At 43.5% G+C, this 19,459-nt stretch overlaps 1 protein-coding gene across 4 annotated transcripts in view; it reads right to left on the bottom strand.

Annotated features, from left to right (window-relative positions):
* The window catches only part of OSBPL5 (oxysterol binding protein like 5), a 182,410-nt gene that overhangs the window by 125,326 nt on the left and 37,625 nt on the right, over positions 1-19,459 (bottom strand). The window contains exon 1 of one of the 4 annotated variants that reach the window (XM_075754963.1): positions 18,089-18,475. The exons of 1 other annotated variant lie outside the window; for it this stretch is intronic. Coding sequence is in view for 1 of the 3 variants with exons in the window: in XM_075754961.1 (XP_075611076.1) it covers positions 18,411-18,419 (9 nt within the window). In the remaining 2 variants the exon portion in view is untranslated. Of the gene's footprint in view, positions 1-17,418; positions 17,820-18,088; positions 18,476-19,459 lie in introns of those variants that run through there. 2 more of the 4 variants (XM_075754961.1, XM_075754962.1) reach the window with 2 other exon arrangements.

The raw sequence follows: 19,459 nt of genomic DNA on the forward strand, positions 1-19,459 counted from the left end.
TACAAACTGCAGTCTATCATGAAATTTATAGCATTATTTTCAGAGACTAAAATGAAACATCAATTTCTGGATAGCCTATATATTATATCTGCCAGTAACTAGGGGGTGGGGGAGTGGTGTGTGCAGGGGGGACATGGACAGACACATATAACCCAAATATGAACTGAACTGAAAATGATTTCACAGATATTGAACAAAATGTCTATGAGATGGTGTCTGGTTAGATAGACAGAAGGCAGAGATTGAGAGGAAAATGACCTTGTTCTGCACAATAGAGTGATTCATATGGATGAACCAGATACCCCAAATTACCAGCTACTAGGAAAACTATATTGCAAATGTAGCTCAACCTCCAACATAACCAGTGCTGACTCAGTCCTATTTGCAAAGTGAGAAAACATGGACAAAATAACATCAGTCACTTTTCTGAACTTGACCATTTTCCACCTGGTAAAAATGTAGCAGCATACTAAGCAGGAGCTCCAGGTGGTATAAATCAGTACTGCTCTGTTGTCACCACGGATGGCGCAAAAGGATAATGTATTTTTGCAGTACTTGCTCTCCCACAAAATCAAGTGCACATATTGCTTGATCTCCTCTGGCAGCCTGTGCACGTACACATGCGCGTGGGCATACCCACACAAAGACGTTTCACAAACCCACTGTGTTACACCTCTGCATTGCTGAACGCTTCATATGAAGGTGTCTTAGCTCTACTCTGCCACAGTCCTTTTCTCGGCATCAAGAGGAAAAGATTATATGGATGACAGAGTTGGAAAAGCTCTGCTTCAATTCATGCAATAAAGATGTTTTCTTCTAAGGAGCTTTAATCTGCAAGACTAACTTTCACTCTCCGAATAGAGCTCAAATTCCTGACCTTGGCACAGCATCACAGAGGACTTGTTTTCACTTACATGGATTAACTGTCACTGAACAACTCATCCAAGATAATTGGCACAACCACTCCTCTTCTTCAAAGCTAGCATTTCCTCACCTATTTTCCCTTCCTCCTCCAATGAGTATGTAATGTACAATAGTGAGCACATAGTGTATAACAGTGACTTTAATTACCACTACATCAATTGCCAAGAGTGTTATCCTGAATAGAAAGTCTGCCAATTATATTAATGAATGAAAGCACGGCACAGCGCTGTATAAAAGACATCTGCAAGCACGCTGCCCCAAGTACCAGATGCAGTTATGCACATTGCTACATACTCTGCCTGCCTCCTGAGAAAGGAGATGCAGCAGCCCAGGTGGACCGCCTGGCATACACAGCTACCTCGCTTCCAGACTACAAGTGTGCCACTGCTGACCACTTCCTATGGACAAACCTATATCCATGCTCTTTTCTGCACGTATCCATGCAGTTTACATGCCAACAGAGAGGCCTATGATCCATCTATAGTATTATCTTGGAGTCAAGTCCAATATATTTTGTTCTCTTACTACACAAATGGCTTCCTCTGGTACTAAAGCTACTATTCATGAACTTGAAAGGTTTCAGGAGTGTAAAAGAGGATACTAAAGAGATGTTGGCTCTATTTTGTGTTTTAACTAGGGCTGCTGTGATTTGCCATTTCATAATCAATTTCACACATTTTTTCTTCCTCTTAAACCTCAGTGGAATTGCTTTGAAAAAGTGTTTGTTTGTAAGTAAAACCTAACCCTTTTCTGGTTGGAAAGAAAATCTTGGAAGTGTGTGCGGAACATAAGCTAGAATTTTAAGAATGTAACAGTAAAGAAGGTTCCTTAACACCCACCCCCCCCCCCTTCAAGTTTCTATTTTTAAACTGAGCTTCACAATTTCTAACAACTTCAGGATCTCTGATAATATTTTCCTGGACATTTAATATTATCCCTAACAAATGGATAAGCAAAGTACTTTTTGAGGAGCACTGTCCCAGCTATTTTGACTACACCTGCATACTACAGCTTTAATTTTAAACATCTAGTCACATACAAACTCTCTCTCCCACCTTGAATTGGTCTCCATCTCATTTAAATTTGAAAAAAAGCTGGAAGAATAGAAGCTCTGAAATAGGACAGTTTTGCCCACTCTCCCACTAGCAATTTTCAAAGGGCCCCACCTAAGTGCACAAACACAGGCTTTCCCCTCTCCCTCCAGCTGCACACTCCCTTCTCTTGCCCTGCATCCAGCAATCATGTGGCCTCCAGGGATGTCCCTTCGTTTATGCAAGAGAGAGGAGGTGGGCCAGCTTTCCCTCAGATCAGCTCAAGTAGTCATTGGGTTTTATATGTGGGACGCAGTGGGCTTGCACAACTGGGTGTGCAGAGAAGCCCAATTACCCTGGCTTAGGGGGAACATCAAGTCACCTCCAGGACAGTTAGGAACCCACTGCCCATCCTCTTTCAAGGTATTTACACAGCTCAGGAAGCCTCCCTTGGTAAATCCCAGCCCAGATCAGTTAAAAAGAAAGCAGATGACAGAAAGAAGTTAAATGCTGCTATTGTAAAGCAGCTTCTTAATTTCAAGCACACCTTTGAAGCAAGTAGCAGCAATTAAAACATCAGCCTTTGTAATTACAGCACAGGAGTCTGTCTCCACCCTCACAGCCAGATGTAACTGCTCTCACTTCTGGAGAACTTTTTAGCAGCCACACTTATCCACGTTGATGCTCCAGCTCTCCATCCAGCTTATTACTGTCCTCCACCACTGTCTCTCTGGGACCTGTTTGACCAGCATCTTGCCCTGACCAAGGATAAGGACTTTGGGACACTACTGTAATATCAAATCTTGACAGTAGTATAAGATGCAAAGCATCTTCTTTCAGATGAACTGAGGCAGCCGTAAGAGGAAGGGAAGGAGCTGGAGGAAATTTTAGTCATCACACAGTGAAATCTTCCCTGACTTTGTCCACTGAAGACAAAATGATAGCATGGCCTGATCAGGGCCCACAATCATTTAGGTGCCAATCTAGTTTATCTATAGTGATTTCTGTTCATATACCAGCTGTTCAAGTCTCTGCCGGGCAACTTGATTGGAAATTTTATACAGTGGCCACTTCAGCCACAGTATATTACTAGCTTCTTACAAACATTCCTCTCTGCTTGGGGGAGGAACACTCATCCATCAAACACCTTGGTGCCTTCTCTGCTTGCCACATGCTGCAATTATTTGCTCTGGCACAGCAGATCTCTGGACAGTGAGCATGCACGCTGTTATTTTCCCCAGCGACAGCATCGAAAAAGGAAAGCATATAAATTATAGCAGTCTTGGGGCTGCCTTCATTTATACTGCAAGGAATGGAATTGTTTTGTGCATTTAGTGCTATTTCTTTTTTAAAAAAAAAGACATTGTATCACTGCTCCCAGCTTTCCTTGCCCCAAGGAGGGCCAGTGCTGAATACATGGGGCTCCTCAGTGTGCAAACAGAACTTCAGGGAAGACAACCTTTTCAGCACAAGGTACCTGAGCTCCACATGCCCTGGGGGAGACAGGGGAAGACTCTCTGCCCCAATTTTACACACATTTTGCATAATTTGACACCTCTAAAGCAGCTGCTGTCTTGCATACTGGAAAATTCATAAACACTTAGTAAAGGGCATGTCCTGCTTACAACTACAAACATGGCAGGTCGCTAGTATTCTACAGGTCCATTGCATGACACTGTCAGTCCATGAAACATGCATGGCTCAGAGAAAACAAGACCACAATGAAAGCCCAAATGAACATGTAAAGGCATTATCTTCATACACAAGCTATGAGTATGACCTATGGGCTTGATTTACTTCTTGTTCCCATCTTTTCTTTTGTGTCCTCCCTCCCACAGATGATTTCAGTGGGATTTAGATCAAGGCCTGAATAGATATATAGAATCAAAAAATCCATTTCGAGCTAAGGAGAGACTGGAAACAATTTATCAATTTCTTTGAAAGTATTTAGACCACCTGCCCCAGGAAGCACTGCACCAAACAAAGGAAAGTAACATATGTGTCTACCTGCATGGGATGTCTGAAACAGCAGGAAGATAACTGTGGAAATAAAGCAAAGGCTCTGGACTACTGCAAGTCTAATTAAACCTTGATTTAACTGGGGCTGCAATTTTTAATTTGGATTTTATTACTAGTAATAAGGAGAGCTGCTGAAGCATTCTTTATGTTTCCTTAACATCATTTTATCCAGGAGTCCCTGGAATGTATTCAATGTCAATGGGTATCTTTTCCCTAGGACAGACCTCTACACTGGCAGCTTCTAACACTGACATAACACATCAAGTCACATAAAGGAAAATGTCACCATTAGCTAAAAATATCTGAATGAAAATAGTGTTTCAAATGCTGTGGTATTACCCTGCCTTCCTTTCCTTGGCTCCATCTTTTTCTGTGACCATTGAGATAGCCTCTGATATTTGCATAACTGCCTGATTTATCATTAGTTTTTAAATAGAAGTGGGAGACATTTCCTCGTATTATATTTATGAAAAAAAACACAACCTGATATGTGTTTTTTGTTAACAATCCATCCAAAGTCTATGAAGAGCTAGTGAAAATATCGAGAAAAGGCCCAGTAAATCAGCTGTGAATGAAAACAGTGGCGGGCCATGACGTACTTTTTTCCCCCCACTTTCCAGAAGCTGCTCATTAAATCCAATCTTAAGCTGGGGTGGAGACAAGACGCAGAAATTCCCAGGATGAGATAACACTGGTATCTGATTAAGGAGAAATGTAATATCAGACTTGTAAGAAAGATATCGCTGTTGTGTGTACACAGGCACCAGTGTTACACAATATGTTTGCCCCAGAGCATCCAGCCCACCTGCTCCCTTCCTGAAATTAGGACCATTTCTCCAATCTCATTCAAAGTTTCCACCTTTATATCTCTCAGCCTGCCTAAAGATAGTGCTAGCTAAACAAAGAATTCAGGAGCGGAAATGACTGTATTTTGAGAAACATACTCCAGAGAGCAGGAGGACCAGCACACAAACCCAAACAGAGCAACACCGGATGCTTTCACAAGGGAAACCTTCTGCATTCTTTCTTATGGTAGAAATGATCTTAGAGAGGAAAGAATGACTTCCAGGAGTAAGTCATTCTAAGAAAAAAGATACTTGAAAGGTAAAGCTCAAGATTTTTGTACTTTGTGTGCTAATGTAAACCCTTTAGGGGTTTTCTAATAAGTCTGTTTAGGTACCCTGCACACATTTGCTGGATGAAGAAAAGCAACATGTTTGGTAGAAAGCAAGCAGAGAAACACACTCTGTTATTCTGCACAAGCACAGTAAGCTTTTAAAGTATTTAAATATAAAAGCCTAGAAAAGCAGGCATGAATGTTACTCCCCATATCCCTTGGGATGGCAGGAAGCTGGGAATGCCTCTTCAGCCCTCACACAGCCAGTGGCTCGATCCAGCTCCAGCACATTTCAACATTTTATAATGCAGCAGCCATTGCCAGGACCAATACGTGCAGAGTCCCAACACATAAAATGCTCTGTAAAAAAGTAATACCCACTGAGTTGCCCAAGAATGCTTTAGCTGAAGTAATTCAAATAGCAAAACATCACTTTTTGAAATGAATCAATTTCAAGTGGATCTTGCTTGTTTCCAACACTGATTAATAGCAATATTGAATTCTTGGACAGCTTCTGCCCACTGGACTTTGATGTAACGACACTGTAAAACGCTAAAAAACGTGACTTAGCCAGAGAGTACACATGCTGTTTTCCCCAATACAGACCTTTCAACTCCTTTTCTGAAAGTATTTATAGTTAAATTAATTTTGAGGGTGGTTTGGCAGCAAGAACACAATTCCTCTGTCCACCATAGCCATGTAATTGTTATAATTCAGCTTTCTAGGCATACATTCTTAGATATCTACAGAGATGCTTTAAGGAGAGGCAGCAGCAAATGCCCCATTACAAGAGAAACAAGACAGCACTCCCCTGCAAGACACTTTTGTTCATTTCCTTTAACAAAAATACACCACTGTTCTGCCTCTTTGTGCAAAATAACAAACTACTCTAATTCACAGCAGTAATACTCATCAAGCTGCCACGAGTGCCTGCTGCCCCCACAAACAGTAACCCCGTGAGAAGCCAGCACCTTCCCCTTCGAGCTCCCAAACGCCCACCCACGCTCCTGATCACAGTCATAGCATCTCCAACTCAACTGCCGACATTCATCTGCTGCCCAAACCACTACTGTTATATTTAAGCCACAGCCTTACCTCCAACACTATGATTTCTCTATCAGTAAGGGCCATTTGGGGTTACAAGAAAAACAGCACTGCAGTTTCAAACTGAGGAATCTCAGAAACAAAAATCAATAGGGAAGTTTGGAGGCAAAAAACTAAAAAGGATGCAATATTGTATTTCACTGAATGAATGTACTTTGGACATAATAGAGGATTCTTAACAGGTAACATGGAAAGCCATTGCTAAAAATTAGGAATATCTAAGATCTTGTAAAACTGAGAGCAGAGAGATGATTCTAGTGGCATTTTAAATCAACTTAACGTCTCATTTTCCAAGTATCAACTTCTGATCATTTCTTTTCGCTATTGTATTTGGTTTTCAAGGCACACTTTTTTCTTGCATCTTCCCTATACCCTTTTTCAGGAAAGGACAAATCACTGGAACAGGGGCCAGTGACATACAAAGGATGCTTGGGAAAGCTGCTCTTACTCTTGGTTTTATACATTTGTACCAGCTGGTAATTCATCTTTTTGCAAACCTGCAAGGAAACCATGCTCTGTTTAATAATAAGAACAATCAGATGCCATGATTTGTAGGAAGCAACATTTTTCTTTGACCTTTTTATTACTGGCAAAAGGTCAGCAGATTATTAAAGTGCAGAGAATACAATCTATGATAAATAACGTTGTGTTGCCACATACCAGACCAAAACACCCCCTCTTCTCTGTCCAGACACATACCTTAGTTTTCCAAAACGGCTCTGATTTGTAAAGAATTATAGATACAAAAGAGTCTGAATGCCAAGTGCAATACTGTGGGTGAACAGAGCTTGCTCAATTCCTGGAAGTAAAAACAAGGGGGGGAAGGAACAAAAAAAAAAACCCAACACAAAAGCCAGAATGCAGCCTTACTTCTGTATGTGGCAGCTGCAAGATCACTGATGGCATAACACATGCAATCTTTGTCTTTACCTGAAATACAGCATCATGAAAAATTGGAAAGGACCCAGCAAAAAACCACAACGCTGTCTCCAGGTGTTAAATCAACTGCAATGAAAGATTTAAGGTGTTCAACCTACTTAACTAATCAAAGACATTTAAAGCATCACCTGATCATAGACTGCAATTACTTCAAGGGAAAAGATGTCAGAAAGCTGGAAAAAATGAAGCTAGAAAAAAGTCAGATTAGAGAGAGTACACATCTTTTATTGTAAAGATAATTACCCTTTGCACACATTGCCAAAGAGCACAAAAGAATCACCAAAAATTAAAATGCACTGCATGTCTAAGATACATGCTGTAATTCAACCAGAAGTTACTAGACATGAGGTAAGAATGCTAGGCGAAAATCCTGTGGCTTGCAGCTGCATAGTCAGATGAGATCAATAGGACTTATACTTTTGGCTTTAAAATCCAGGATGTAAAGAAAAGCTGAATTGTCCAAAAAGCAAACTCCAGCCTTCCAACCTGAGCCCACCTACTCACCAGATAAGCACCTTACGAGATCACCATGCCAAGTGCTGTGGGGTCTTTCTCCAGGCTGCCCAAGTGCTGCACCTCGCTGCATGGTAAGCAAGCAGGAGGGTAGCCTGCAACGCACAGATTGTGTTGCTCCTTAAACATTTCTAGCCCCTAAAACACTGCATTTATTCTCCGCTTAATTCTTCTAAAGTCCGTTTCCAAATCAGCCTGAAGAAAAAAATTGTTTTACTGACTTCAGTAAAATAAACCTTTTTATTATTTCACTTGCTGTTTCATTTTCTGGTACTCAAAACTAAACGGTACAGATATATACAGTACTAAGGTCTCAACTGTAGCTCATCTAAGACAGACTCACTGAGCCAACAGCTTAGAGCACAGTAGGATTGCCCATTAAAAATACTATGCTATAATTCAAGGTTTCCTATGGGCACAGTCTGTGTGTGCAGCTCAGCTCATTTTCAAAACATTATTAAGAACTACACTATTTAACTCACCATTTAATTTTGATGTTAAATGAAAATAAAGAGCATGGCAAAAAAGTAGCAGTGAAAAAAACAAAAGATGGGCCTGAAGATTTCCCACTAGCTTTATTCAGAGAGTAAACAGGCATACTCTGGCTGGGACAGGGCAGGCAGACAAGGCCAAATAATCCAGAGAAGAGGTCAGACTCTCTCCCTACCCTCATAGCAGAGTCTTGCAGGCCAGTAGGACAGGAAAATAAATAAAAACCCAACCCCAAAACTTACTTTCTGTTCATTATTTTCCAGCGCAGACAGAGGCACAGGCGTACAAGCAATCTCCCAACAGGTACGCAAGGCCTGTGATGGAAGCAGGAACTAACACTGATCTTCTGAATCCAAAGCCAAATGCCTTAACCACAAAATTATCCTACTTCCATTGTCTCAGCCTGTCTGAATCCAGAAGTACTAAGATACTGGAGGAGGGAAGGGAAGAAAACAGAACATTTATCGGGAATATTTCTGACCCACCTAGAAGTACACACTGCTTACGTTGGTGTAACTCTCACGTATTGCAGTCAGGTACGAACAAGGATATGAACTTTTAGTGCTCAAGTACTCAGCTTTCCGAAGTCCAAGTGGGGCTGACATAGAACCTCTATTAAATCAACCAAAAAGCCCCATATTACTTAATGCTTTTTAGATGGGGACTCAAATGCTCGAGAGATTAAATAAATGCACACACTGCATTTCCCCAGGGGTTCACATCCAGTCCAGATCAGAGGTGTCAAGTACAATCACGCACACTCTTGATAGACTTTGAGAGGTAAGAGAATGTCCTGAGTGCAACTCCCAGAAGACAAATGCTCGTACAGGACAAGTGCCTGTGGACCAGCTTGGCAGCAGTCCCAGCAGGACAGCAAGCAAAGCCTGTGGAGGGAATACCACACAGAAGCAGGGTCTTGGACCCCAGGGTACAGACATGAATAAACAAGGGAACACGCTTTGGTTTCCCCTTGACTGTTTCAACTTCCAAAGACCCAGTGAAACACCCAGTGAAATCCTGTTCCAAATAAATCACTTTTATCCACATGGAGTGGCAGGGTGTGCTTACAGCAGCTCCACATTAAAAGCATAAAGATGCCATTCTCATTTGCACCAAACATGCCAAATGGTTAACTTTTTGCATAGAATACACAACTCTGCCCACCTTGTGATTTGCTCAGGCACTCAAACAAGGGAGCCAGAGGGAAGTGACCATCTGCACAAGCTGCCCACAGCTCCAGCCAGGAAGGGCAGCGCAGAGGCACGTCCTGGTGGATGGCACGGCAAGCTGCTGTGCACCCGCTCAACCAGCCCGCAGACCTGAGCTGTTGCAACTTGCTACAAGCAGAAGACAGCAGCAAACTACACCTTGCTTTGCAGCGTGGGTGAAGCACACAGGGAGCAGAGCCTCTGGGGAGCCATGCTACAATCCAGTGCCTTCAGAGCTGACTCCTGCAATAGCATTTTCCATGCAGTACCCCTGCTTATGTAGCTCCAGGCTTGGCTTGAAGGTGTAATCTGCTGCTTCACTCTACTTCCAAACCCATTTTCACTTGGAGTGCCTGCTGTTTCCTTTCAAAAACCACTGCATCCCTGAGGTACAAAGGGCAGAAAGCTGTTCTAGCAAAACCCTGGAGTCAGCAATAGAGAGGGGGAACTAAATTATTAAGGACCATATTGATGCAGATTTTCTTTCTGTCTAGAGCAAAACTTAAATCTCTTCTTTCTTCCCCCATTGTGGCTATGGTAATAATGCACAACTATTCATTATCCTCATCTTAACCAGAAAGGCCCCTTTCAATTTAGCACTTAATATAATTATGGCAAACTAAATAGTTTCTAGAAAAAAGTCTTACTTTTTCAGAGCTATTATCTTACCTCTACAAAACTCTATCAGTTAGAAGTAAATCTAGCCATTAAATAATAAAGGTTTGTATCTATTCAGTGAGCAGAAAAGATGTTCAGCTGAAAACTGTTCAAATTCTATTTCTAAATTCAATACCACATCTCCAAGGGAAAACAGGAGAATCTCATTAATGATAGCACAATGTCCCTTTCGCATTGCAGAGACAGTACTTCAGCACCAATTCTCTGTTCACTTTCATTCACGTCAATGAAGTTTCCTTCTTTTTCTTTAATATGAGGAAAACATTTGCATTGTACAAATTAATAAGGCAAATGATTGCCTTTGTGTGCTTTCAGCAGAAGTTCTCTCCAGCTAGCAATGTATTGTTAATGTGATTTCTCTGAGACACACAGAGGACAAAAACCATCTGGCTGCCATGAAGTGAACAGGAATACACACGAACTTCAAGATGGTCAGGATGTCAAACACAACACAGGAGATCAAACTACAGAGGCCAGGAGGAAATCAGGTAAGAAGCCATGTGCATTTACATGTCATCTAATAAATATATGGTGATAAGTGATAAAAGCTTGGAAGATCCAGTTCTGCAAACACTGACTCACACAAACAAGTCCCTATTCAGAGCAATCCCATTGCTGTCAAAGTGATTTCTTTTGTGAGGACAAAGTACAGACATGGTTTTCATGCCTACTTGCATCTGTACCATGGAAGGATGTGAAAATCTCAAGCAGATCTTTCCTAGAAGGTCAGTCTGTTTAAAGCAATTAATTTCTACACTGCTACTCAGCATAAAAAACCCACAAAGCATCTACAAGAGAAGCTCTTGGTAAATGGTCATTCTATGTTCTCATAAATAAATCAAACATTGGCTTGGTAATACTTGAACTGATATTAGAAGCATTGTTTTTAACACAATGTAAGCATACCAGCCATCAGGAATTAAGCATTAAGCAGGAAATATCTTTATTATACTGTTGTTAAACAATTGGGACATTAGCAATAATTAGCAGCCAGCACTAGAAGTGCTCTCTGCTAACTGTGCATCTTGTGGACAGCAGCAAGGCTTATATCAACACAATGATGTTAGTTGACAACAGCTTTATAGCAGAGAACAGCATATTGTGCATTTCTGGGAAAAGGAATCTTTAGCACTGTGGGGATTATTGTGGTTAAATTGTTTCTGAGTCACAGTCCGTTGCTGCTCAATGTTTCTCACTTGGTCTCTACCTACCTTTTATGTCCTCGTGAGGATGCACCTGTTCAGAGAAGAAAATAAAACCGGCACTGTTGCACCCGCTCTTGTAGCTGATTTAGAGCAGTTATTCAGTATCTTGCTTATACAATGGGATTATTTTTATTTATATTACAGGACAGCCCGGCAGAAGCCAAGGCCACATTGCACTAGATATTGTGTGAACTCACAATAAAAGACAGACCTTGACACCGAAGAACATGTAATTCAAACAGACATAAGAGAAGATGAAAAAGGTAAAGGAAGTTGATATGAACACACCCTGGCCACGTACTTTCTCAGGGTGCTCAGGAATAGGAGACCCTACACTACACTTCTCAGATGCGTTCATGGCTCCCAGCTTCTCAGAACACCTCACCCCCTTGGAAAAGAATGCTTTCAGCACCTACGCTGAGGGTTTCCACAAGCCCGAACTTGAACACCAGCTTGGAAAAAATTAGGTTAGAAGCCTGACAGTCTGGGCTTGGTTTACACAGCCTCCAGCCCTGTCCACAACTAGAGCTCCCTGAGTCTACTGCAATGCATACATGCATGAATAAATGAGTGAAGGTACACCAATGTGCCTTCCATGACCTGGAATCCAGAGAGAAATCCAGGTGAGAAATCAGCAGAGTGATTACAGCCAACAAAGCCTGGGTGGATCATCAATCAAAAAAAATATAGGGCCTGGTTTGCATTCACTGAACCCAAATTAAAGCAAAACAAAAAAAATAAATCCATTTATAACCATTCTTATCAAATTACGTCTCTTCAGTGAGGGATGTTACAAAGGCAGAGCAAGACAAAGTGCTTGGGCCAAATTAACAGATGTTAAAATAGAAAGAAGAAAATCTATTTTAAACCAAACTCAATAATACAAAGACTGTGTATTTCATGCCTAACACACCTGTGTCCTGCTCTACATTGACAATAACCAAGAGCTCCATGGAAGGCAGGTTAAATTACTGCCTTGCCCACTAGCACTGTAATTTGTATGGTGCATTCAGTGTTCACGGAAAGCCTTCATAATTCAAGTAAGGATTTACAACTTCATTGAAAAACATTATATTGCTCAGACCTGAATTGTCTTTGACCACATATGAAAGAAAAGGTCATGAAACGATCTGCAAATCCAGATTTCTTTCCTTAGTAAGGTAAGGGGGAAAAAAAATTATTCATGTTATCAGCAACTGTCAGGCTTGCAGGATTGCACAAGGTTGTTTTCCAAGCAACACAGCAAGAAAAGGCAGAAAGATTCATCTTATAAAATGGAAATCTCATCTATTTGCATCCATGCCAGGAGCTTACCAGAATAACCCCCCCCCCCGGCCCAGCATTAATTCTAGTGACAATTTCACATTCAGCTTCCAGGGATTTTACAGATCAGCCAGCAGCAGCTCCCCGAGTGAACTGTGCAATGTTTGATAGTGTCAAAAAAGCCTTGGTCACCTCCTACCACTACATAAAAGTGATTCTCTCCTGATGCTGAGAGTCATACCAAAAAGAAAAAAGGCAAAAAGATTAAAAAAAAAAGAAAAATTAAATTGTTCTTTTCATCCTGCCAGGATTACCCATGGTGAGTAATAGTTACCCATACCACGCAATGCAGCAGAGTTCCCTTCCTCTCCTCACTGGGGACTGGCAATTGTTTGCTGGGAGGAGAGAATTCCCTGTCATTATAACCTGAGAAAAGAGCAAAACAATTGAATAGTGCAACACTAGCATAGCCTTTGCACTCTCAACTGGCATCAAACAACAAAGGTTACAAAAGCCAAACTGTCTCTGCAACACTGAAGGTGGGAAGGAGCAACAACACACGAACAGTTGTCTGAAACTAACTGCATTAGGATGGGAATTAAAGTGCCTTTTAGAGCAATCTCATGTTTTTGCAGTAAGAAAACTGAAGGAGAGCTAGCAGGACACTCTTTTGTGCTTTAAGTGCTGGGATGCAGAAGGACCAAGTTGACATTCAAGCCTTCCAATCAACACAGAACTAGACATTTCATCACTCAATGCCTCTCTTCCGCATCTTATAGATAAGCGGCAAGTCTGCTTTAATCTTGGCCTCTGCTGATCAATTTAGACAGCATACCCTTCAGGACTCTACTACAGTAGCATCCCATTTTGGGAATATACACAAAATAGCTATTACATTATTCCTTGGGGGTATAATTTCACATTGATTGATTCACTGACAGATTAGACAGGATGAAGCAGGCAGACTTGGTGTTGGATTCTCCTCCCCCAGAAGGACAGCTGCATGTCCCAGTTAATTAAGGACATGTGTATTTCTCCTTTGCCTTTACCTGGTTAATTTTACACTGATACTATAATCATGCGAATGGTAACTGGGTTGCCAAAACACCCAAATTCAGACAGCCATACTGCTGATTCCCAAAAAGTCAAAGCTTGGCTTGGAGTTTAAGAAAACACATACAAAAACTATTATCAAGAAAGCTGCCAGCATGATAAGGTTATTGATATTGGCCCATAGCACAGACCTCAGTGACACATTTCAAAAAGGAAGCCTAGGTATACACCTGTTTATTAAATGAGAAAAGAACCTTTTCAATCAAGAGTTTGATTTACACATCTATAAATCCTTCAATCCAAAAGGAGCATAAAGGAAATAATGGCACAACTTCAACTGTGGTTCTACAAACACAACACAAAACTGTCTGAGACTAGAGAACAAGGGATATGCACACATTTTTTTATTCAGATTGCAAGAAAAACAACCACACAAGCAGCTGGACTATTCTAACCTAAAAAATAAATAAATAAAACCCCCACACTTTTCACATCACTCTCCTTTTGTGATGAGCAGAAACCATTTTAAGGTAACGCTTACGAGCCTGCTGTCAGCTGCTTCCAATTTTGCAGAGTATTCCCCTTTAATCCCTTGATCTTTTCATATTACACAGATAATATGCATAGAGTACCTAAAGCCTAATGCAAGCACAACACCCCTACACCTTGAAAGAGTGTTCCAATAATTCAGAAATCTGGAAATTTTTAAAGTAGTCTTGGCTTTTGAATCCCTCAGTGATAAAATACTCCTAGTCAGCAGGCATTATTTTGGGAAGTTTTTCTATTTTCTGTCTCACTTGATCTCACATTCCAAGCTTGGGAGAGAGCATCCATTGATTAATTTTCCTCCCACCACCTCTAGAGTAGCAATGGACAGAAGCATTTCAACAAGGAGTCTACAAGCTGCTACTGATTGAAGGCTGGCTTAAAATACATGTTATGCTAAAATGTGTTGTGTCCAATTAGCATCACTGCAGAAGCACATGAGTAGTAAATTTTGCAGGCAGGAAAACTGCTCCTGAAGGGTAGTCCATCACTGGCAGGGGTGATGGGATGGAGCAGACACATGAAGGCAGCAGGCAGGTAAATGGGAAGATGAGATTGCAAAACCAGGGCAGCATGTAGACAGGTGTGAGGAGAACCACTTGGGATCCGGGAGAAAGTCCTCAGCAGCTCATCCTCTAGAGCAATAAAGCAACAGGATGTATGCTGCTCCTTAATCCTCCACAGAGGCTCAGCAGCTGTTTATCAAAAGGGTGTTTTTCAAGATGGTTGTCTTCTTCCTCCTTCATTGCATGGCCAGAAAGAGCCACAGTGGGGAGGAGGGGCTGGGATGAAAGCAGAACCTGTGATTTAGACACAGCCCTGTACAATTAAATGCACCACAACCACACTGGTCCATAAGGAGGACTGCAAGCTCCACATGCAGCAGCACCTGGGAGGAGTTTGCTCAGTCTCAGAAGCTTGGAAAGCACAGCACAAACGCCAAAGACAGTCAGGAGCCTCCATGAGGAGTAAGCAAGTCCGGCCCCACACCGCGACACAGCTGGCATAGCAAGTCACTGTCATTCTTGCCCACACTCAGATGTATTTGGCATTTAGATTGTTCCCATTCCCTGAACCTGCTTCTTGTGTTTCCTTTACCTCAGTAACCACAGCAGGCACGCACAAACACCTACAACATGCTGCCAGGGACGTCTCATGTTGAGGAGTGGAGGCGTGAGGAGCAGCATTTCTGGCTGAGAAAACACTGTGCTATTAATGCTCCAAAGGCAGGGAGGTCACGAGGAGAAACACTAAATGCAGGTTTTTTCCCCCCCCAAATAGCACAAATTTGTGCAGTTGCAGAGGGAGGTCTGTGCTCCATGGCTCAGAAGCAGCAGGACCCTGCTGACACACTTTGGGCAGTCTTATTTACACCTCTTAAGCCCCAATCCAGCCCTAAAAGACCTCCACCACTGGCAACACTGACAATCTCACAATTGCCTCCAGAAGATAAGAGGTCCCTTGGACATGAAGTAAGTCTAACCCAATTCAGATCAGCTTAACTAAAACATTTATGATCTGCGAACATAATATGAATTAGTCGAGTCTGAGTTTTGCTCTGAACACAGCACACTGACTTCAAACACTGCCCATACAGATTACAGGAATGGCCTTTCCCTAGAGATATCCCAGATTCCAAACCACAGTGCCATATCACACACAGAGCCATTTTTCACCTGCTGTAGCCAAGAAAGCACCTTGCCAAATACCTAACCCAGCAATGGAAAGTGAACCACCTGTACTGTGCAAGCCTCCCTCCCACTCACCTGGTGAATCAGTGTTACAATAAAGCACATGGAAATTAAATTAAGTACCATGAAAAGATTACAGCAGTAAATCTGCTTTTCAGTTACATTCATGTAGCACCATGATTAAATCATTCCTTACATTCACATTGTCTACTTCAGACCAAAACAGGCTGCAGGCAGAACTAAGGCCTGCATTTTCTTTCCTTGAATCGGAGAATTGCCATTCCTACCTTGATCAACAGTGGCACAAAGTAAACCCTGGCTCTGAACCAGACTCCCTTGCTGTCCTCATGCTTTTTTGGCCCAGCTCAGCCATCACCCTCCACGCCACACTGGGGTGAGCATACTTTCAGGGTCACCTACCATCCCACCAGGAGCTGCCCTGCAGGAAACACCCATTCTCCATTTCTGGCAAGAAAACTTACCATGCACAGAGGCAAAGTCGGTGCAAAGCATGACTTGAGGTTTATCTCCCTCCCTCCCCGCTCACATCTCTTTGGAAACTTGCTGCCAAGGAGGAAAGGTGGCAGCTGGGGACACATCCAATACAGCGGCTGCTCTCTGCTGTACAGACGTTGCCTAATACTATTATCTTGTGCACCAGTGCAAAGAGAGGGAAGGAATATTTTAACAAGATAGATACTGGTGCAGCTGGATGAAGTGAGGAGGTAACTACATAGGTTTAAGAAGTTTCCCCCTCACTTCTGTTAAACAATTGTTTCACACTACAGCATTTTAGGTTTGTGTAGCACTCCAAAAACATAGTTTCTGATCCAGTAGACTGTTGTATGTGCTTATATATATTTATTTCTCTGGGAACGCTGCCTTGCTTCACTTAGTGCAAGCTAAAAGCATTTCCAAACTCAGATCTACCTAGTTTTTAGATAGCAATACAAATGGTCTCTAGTATAGTATCTGTACAAGTGCCTATAGGAAAGACAATTACTATCCTCACGCATAGCCAATTAATATCAGTGCGGACAGTCTCCTGACTATTTCCTCACCATCCTGGAAGAAGTACATTAAAAATGGGTTCCATTGACCAGACATGCCCACACGTCTAAAGAAACGATGTCACCTTGACAGCCTGCAATTCCCCACGCCACGCCAGCCACACACCAGCCATCCAACCCTGCCTTGCCGAGGTGCCGGGGGCAGGAGAAGGAGGGAGGACCCCACAGCTCCCATCGCCAAACCCCAAAAGGCACACACAGAAACAGCAGAACAACCTTGCTACACGCAGCCTGGGCACAAAGCATGGGCAGAGGCAGCAGGGTTACCCTCCCGGAGCTGCCAACGCTCAGTCTTTAACCGACTGAAATCACTCAGCTCATAAGACGACTCCGGGGTACCACGTTACGCTTAAAACTAGGCAGCACGGGGGACAAGAAGGGTTGGCTTTGGGGTCAGAATAGATTTATTGGGGTAATTGCGGGGGTGTTGTTGCTTTTAGGGGGTATTTTGGGAAGGATGGCTTTTGGGGGTATTGGGGGGGAGGGGAAGTGGCTTTTTTGGGGGAAAGGGCTCGGAGACAGCCGATCTACGCACTGGAGAAGGGGGGAGCCCGGCGCGTCTTACCTGGTCGGGGCGGCCGAGCCCCCCGCGCGGCGCCGCCTTCAGCACGCCGCGCCCCGCCGCCGCCGCCGCGCCGCCCGCATCGCCGCCGCCAGGACACGCGTGGGATGGGGTCCAGGGGACACGCGTGGGCCCCGCAGAGCCTCTCCCCCCGTGGCACGGAAAGCGCGGAGCGGCGGGCCGCGGCCGGACAGCTGCTCGGGGGAGGCGGCGGCGGCAGGAAATACCAAAAGACTGATCCAACCACGCTAGGGAGGGAGGGAAGAGAGGGGGGAATAGAGGAAAAAATAGAAGGGGAGGAAAAAAAAAAGAGGGAGGAAAAAAAGAAAGGAAATGTGCAAAATCCGGGCGGGATCGGCGCGGAGCGGGCGCGGTGCTCGGCTCCCGCGCCGTCGCCGGGGCCCGCGGGAAGCGCCCCCGGGACCGCCCCGGCCTCTCCCCGCCGGCTCAGCTGGGGCTCGGCTCGATTTGGTTTGTTATTTCCCCCCCCGGAGTTTGTTTCTTTCTTCTCCCCGACACAGGGAGAGGCTGAAGCCAAGGCAGAGTAAATAAAGCAAAAAGCTCCAAACCACCCAAACCCCTAAACAAAAATCATGCAGACCCCCCAAGTAAGCAACTAGCCAGCCGGTGGGGTTCACCGACACCATATGCAAGGTAATGGAGAAAAGTCAACCTGGGGAAATCACCACGCTGAAGCTCTCCAGCTGCAGGAGCACTTTGTCTCAGTATCCAGCCATATGCCTCCTCCTATGCCGTGACTCAAAGGCGCCCGTGCAATATGCAGCCCTGACATGCAGCTGGGCACGCTCCCAGCTTTGCCTGTGCATCCAGAGTGAAAAATCAATCCCACGGCAAGCACAGACCCCTAAGCTCCTCCAGACGAGAAGGACAGTCCAATCATTGCATCCCTGGCCACAGTCTGCCTACCCCTCAGGGGAGGCATGACTTTACTGGCAGTACAATATCTGGTAAAACATCATGAGCAGAAAACCAACCAGCCACATGCATTTAACTGCTGCTTCCTCTCCCCTCCACCCTGCGGGACCCACAGTTCAACACTAGACCAAGAACAGGAAGCCAAGCAGGACTTCATGCCTCCTTCATTGCCATTGGAAAAGGTAATGTCGAAAGTCCACCCACACCCACTGACTTAAAGGGCACCCAAACTTTCTGAAACCAAAATCACATGAGGGGATACTGTGACCATCATGCATGTCTGACTTTCATCACTGAGTCTGAGTCACCCATGTACAGCTGAGCCCTTAGTGCAAAACCCAGCATGGAGCTCAGACTCACACTTCTGAAACCAGAAGTCCGAAACCAGATGCCTGAAGTGCTCTGCTAGATCCTTTTTCTCTTTAGTGTGTGCAGCCTCTAAACCAAGACAAAGACCCATCAGTTCTGATGTTCCTCATGCTACCCAGGAAGCCAGCTTCCAACTCCAAAGAGCAACAACTCATTAATTGAAAAGGTCTCCCAGATCTAATAGAAAAATCCTGAATTCATCCAAAACTGTAGGCTCAGCTTGGACTAGGACACAACCTCTCACTTACTGCCTCCAGCCAACTACAGCCCATCCACAGACTACAAGGCTTCACCCTGCATCACTTATATCCACAAATACCAGGCAGTAGAAATAGCTGATTTTCTCCTAGTGAGCTTGGTGGGACATAGAGCAATCTGTACTATCCCTAGCCAGGAGTACAGCGTAGTACCAGAGAGAAAATTCACTATCTATTTTTGCTCATTCCTAGAAGTTCTAGTACAAAGCAGGACTACAAACAGATCATAAACTAGACTACGAACAGATCACACAACCTAAGTTGTCCCTGCTATTCAAGAGTTACAATAGCTCTTCTCTACCCATTAAATAAGCCCCTGAATCACTTGCATAGGCAGGGAGTTATAGATTCACCTGTATTTGTGGTGATTTCTGCCATCATCTGCAAGGTGTGGAGAGTTATCATGATTCCAGCTACCTTCAAGTTGGTTGGGATTTTGACTTAATCCTCACCAAAATTTTACCCTGAGGGCAAGCCTGTAC

The sequence above is a fragment of the Balearica regulorum genome, chromosome 5 (genome assembly GCF_011004875.1).
Source record: "Balearica regulorum gibbericeps isolate bBalReg1 chromosome 5, bBalReg1.pri, whole genome shotgun sequence".
NCBI lineage: Eukaryota > Metazoa > Chordata > Aves > Gruiformes > Gruidae > Balearica > Balearica regulorum.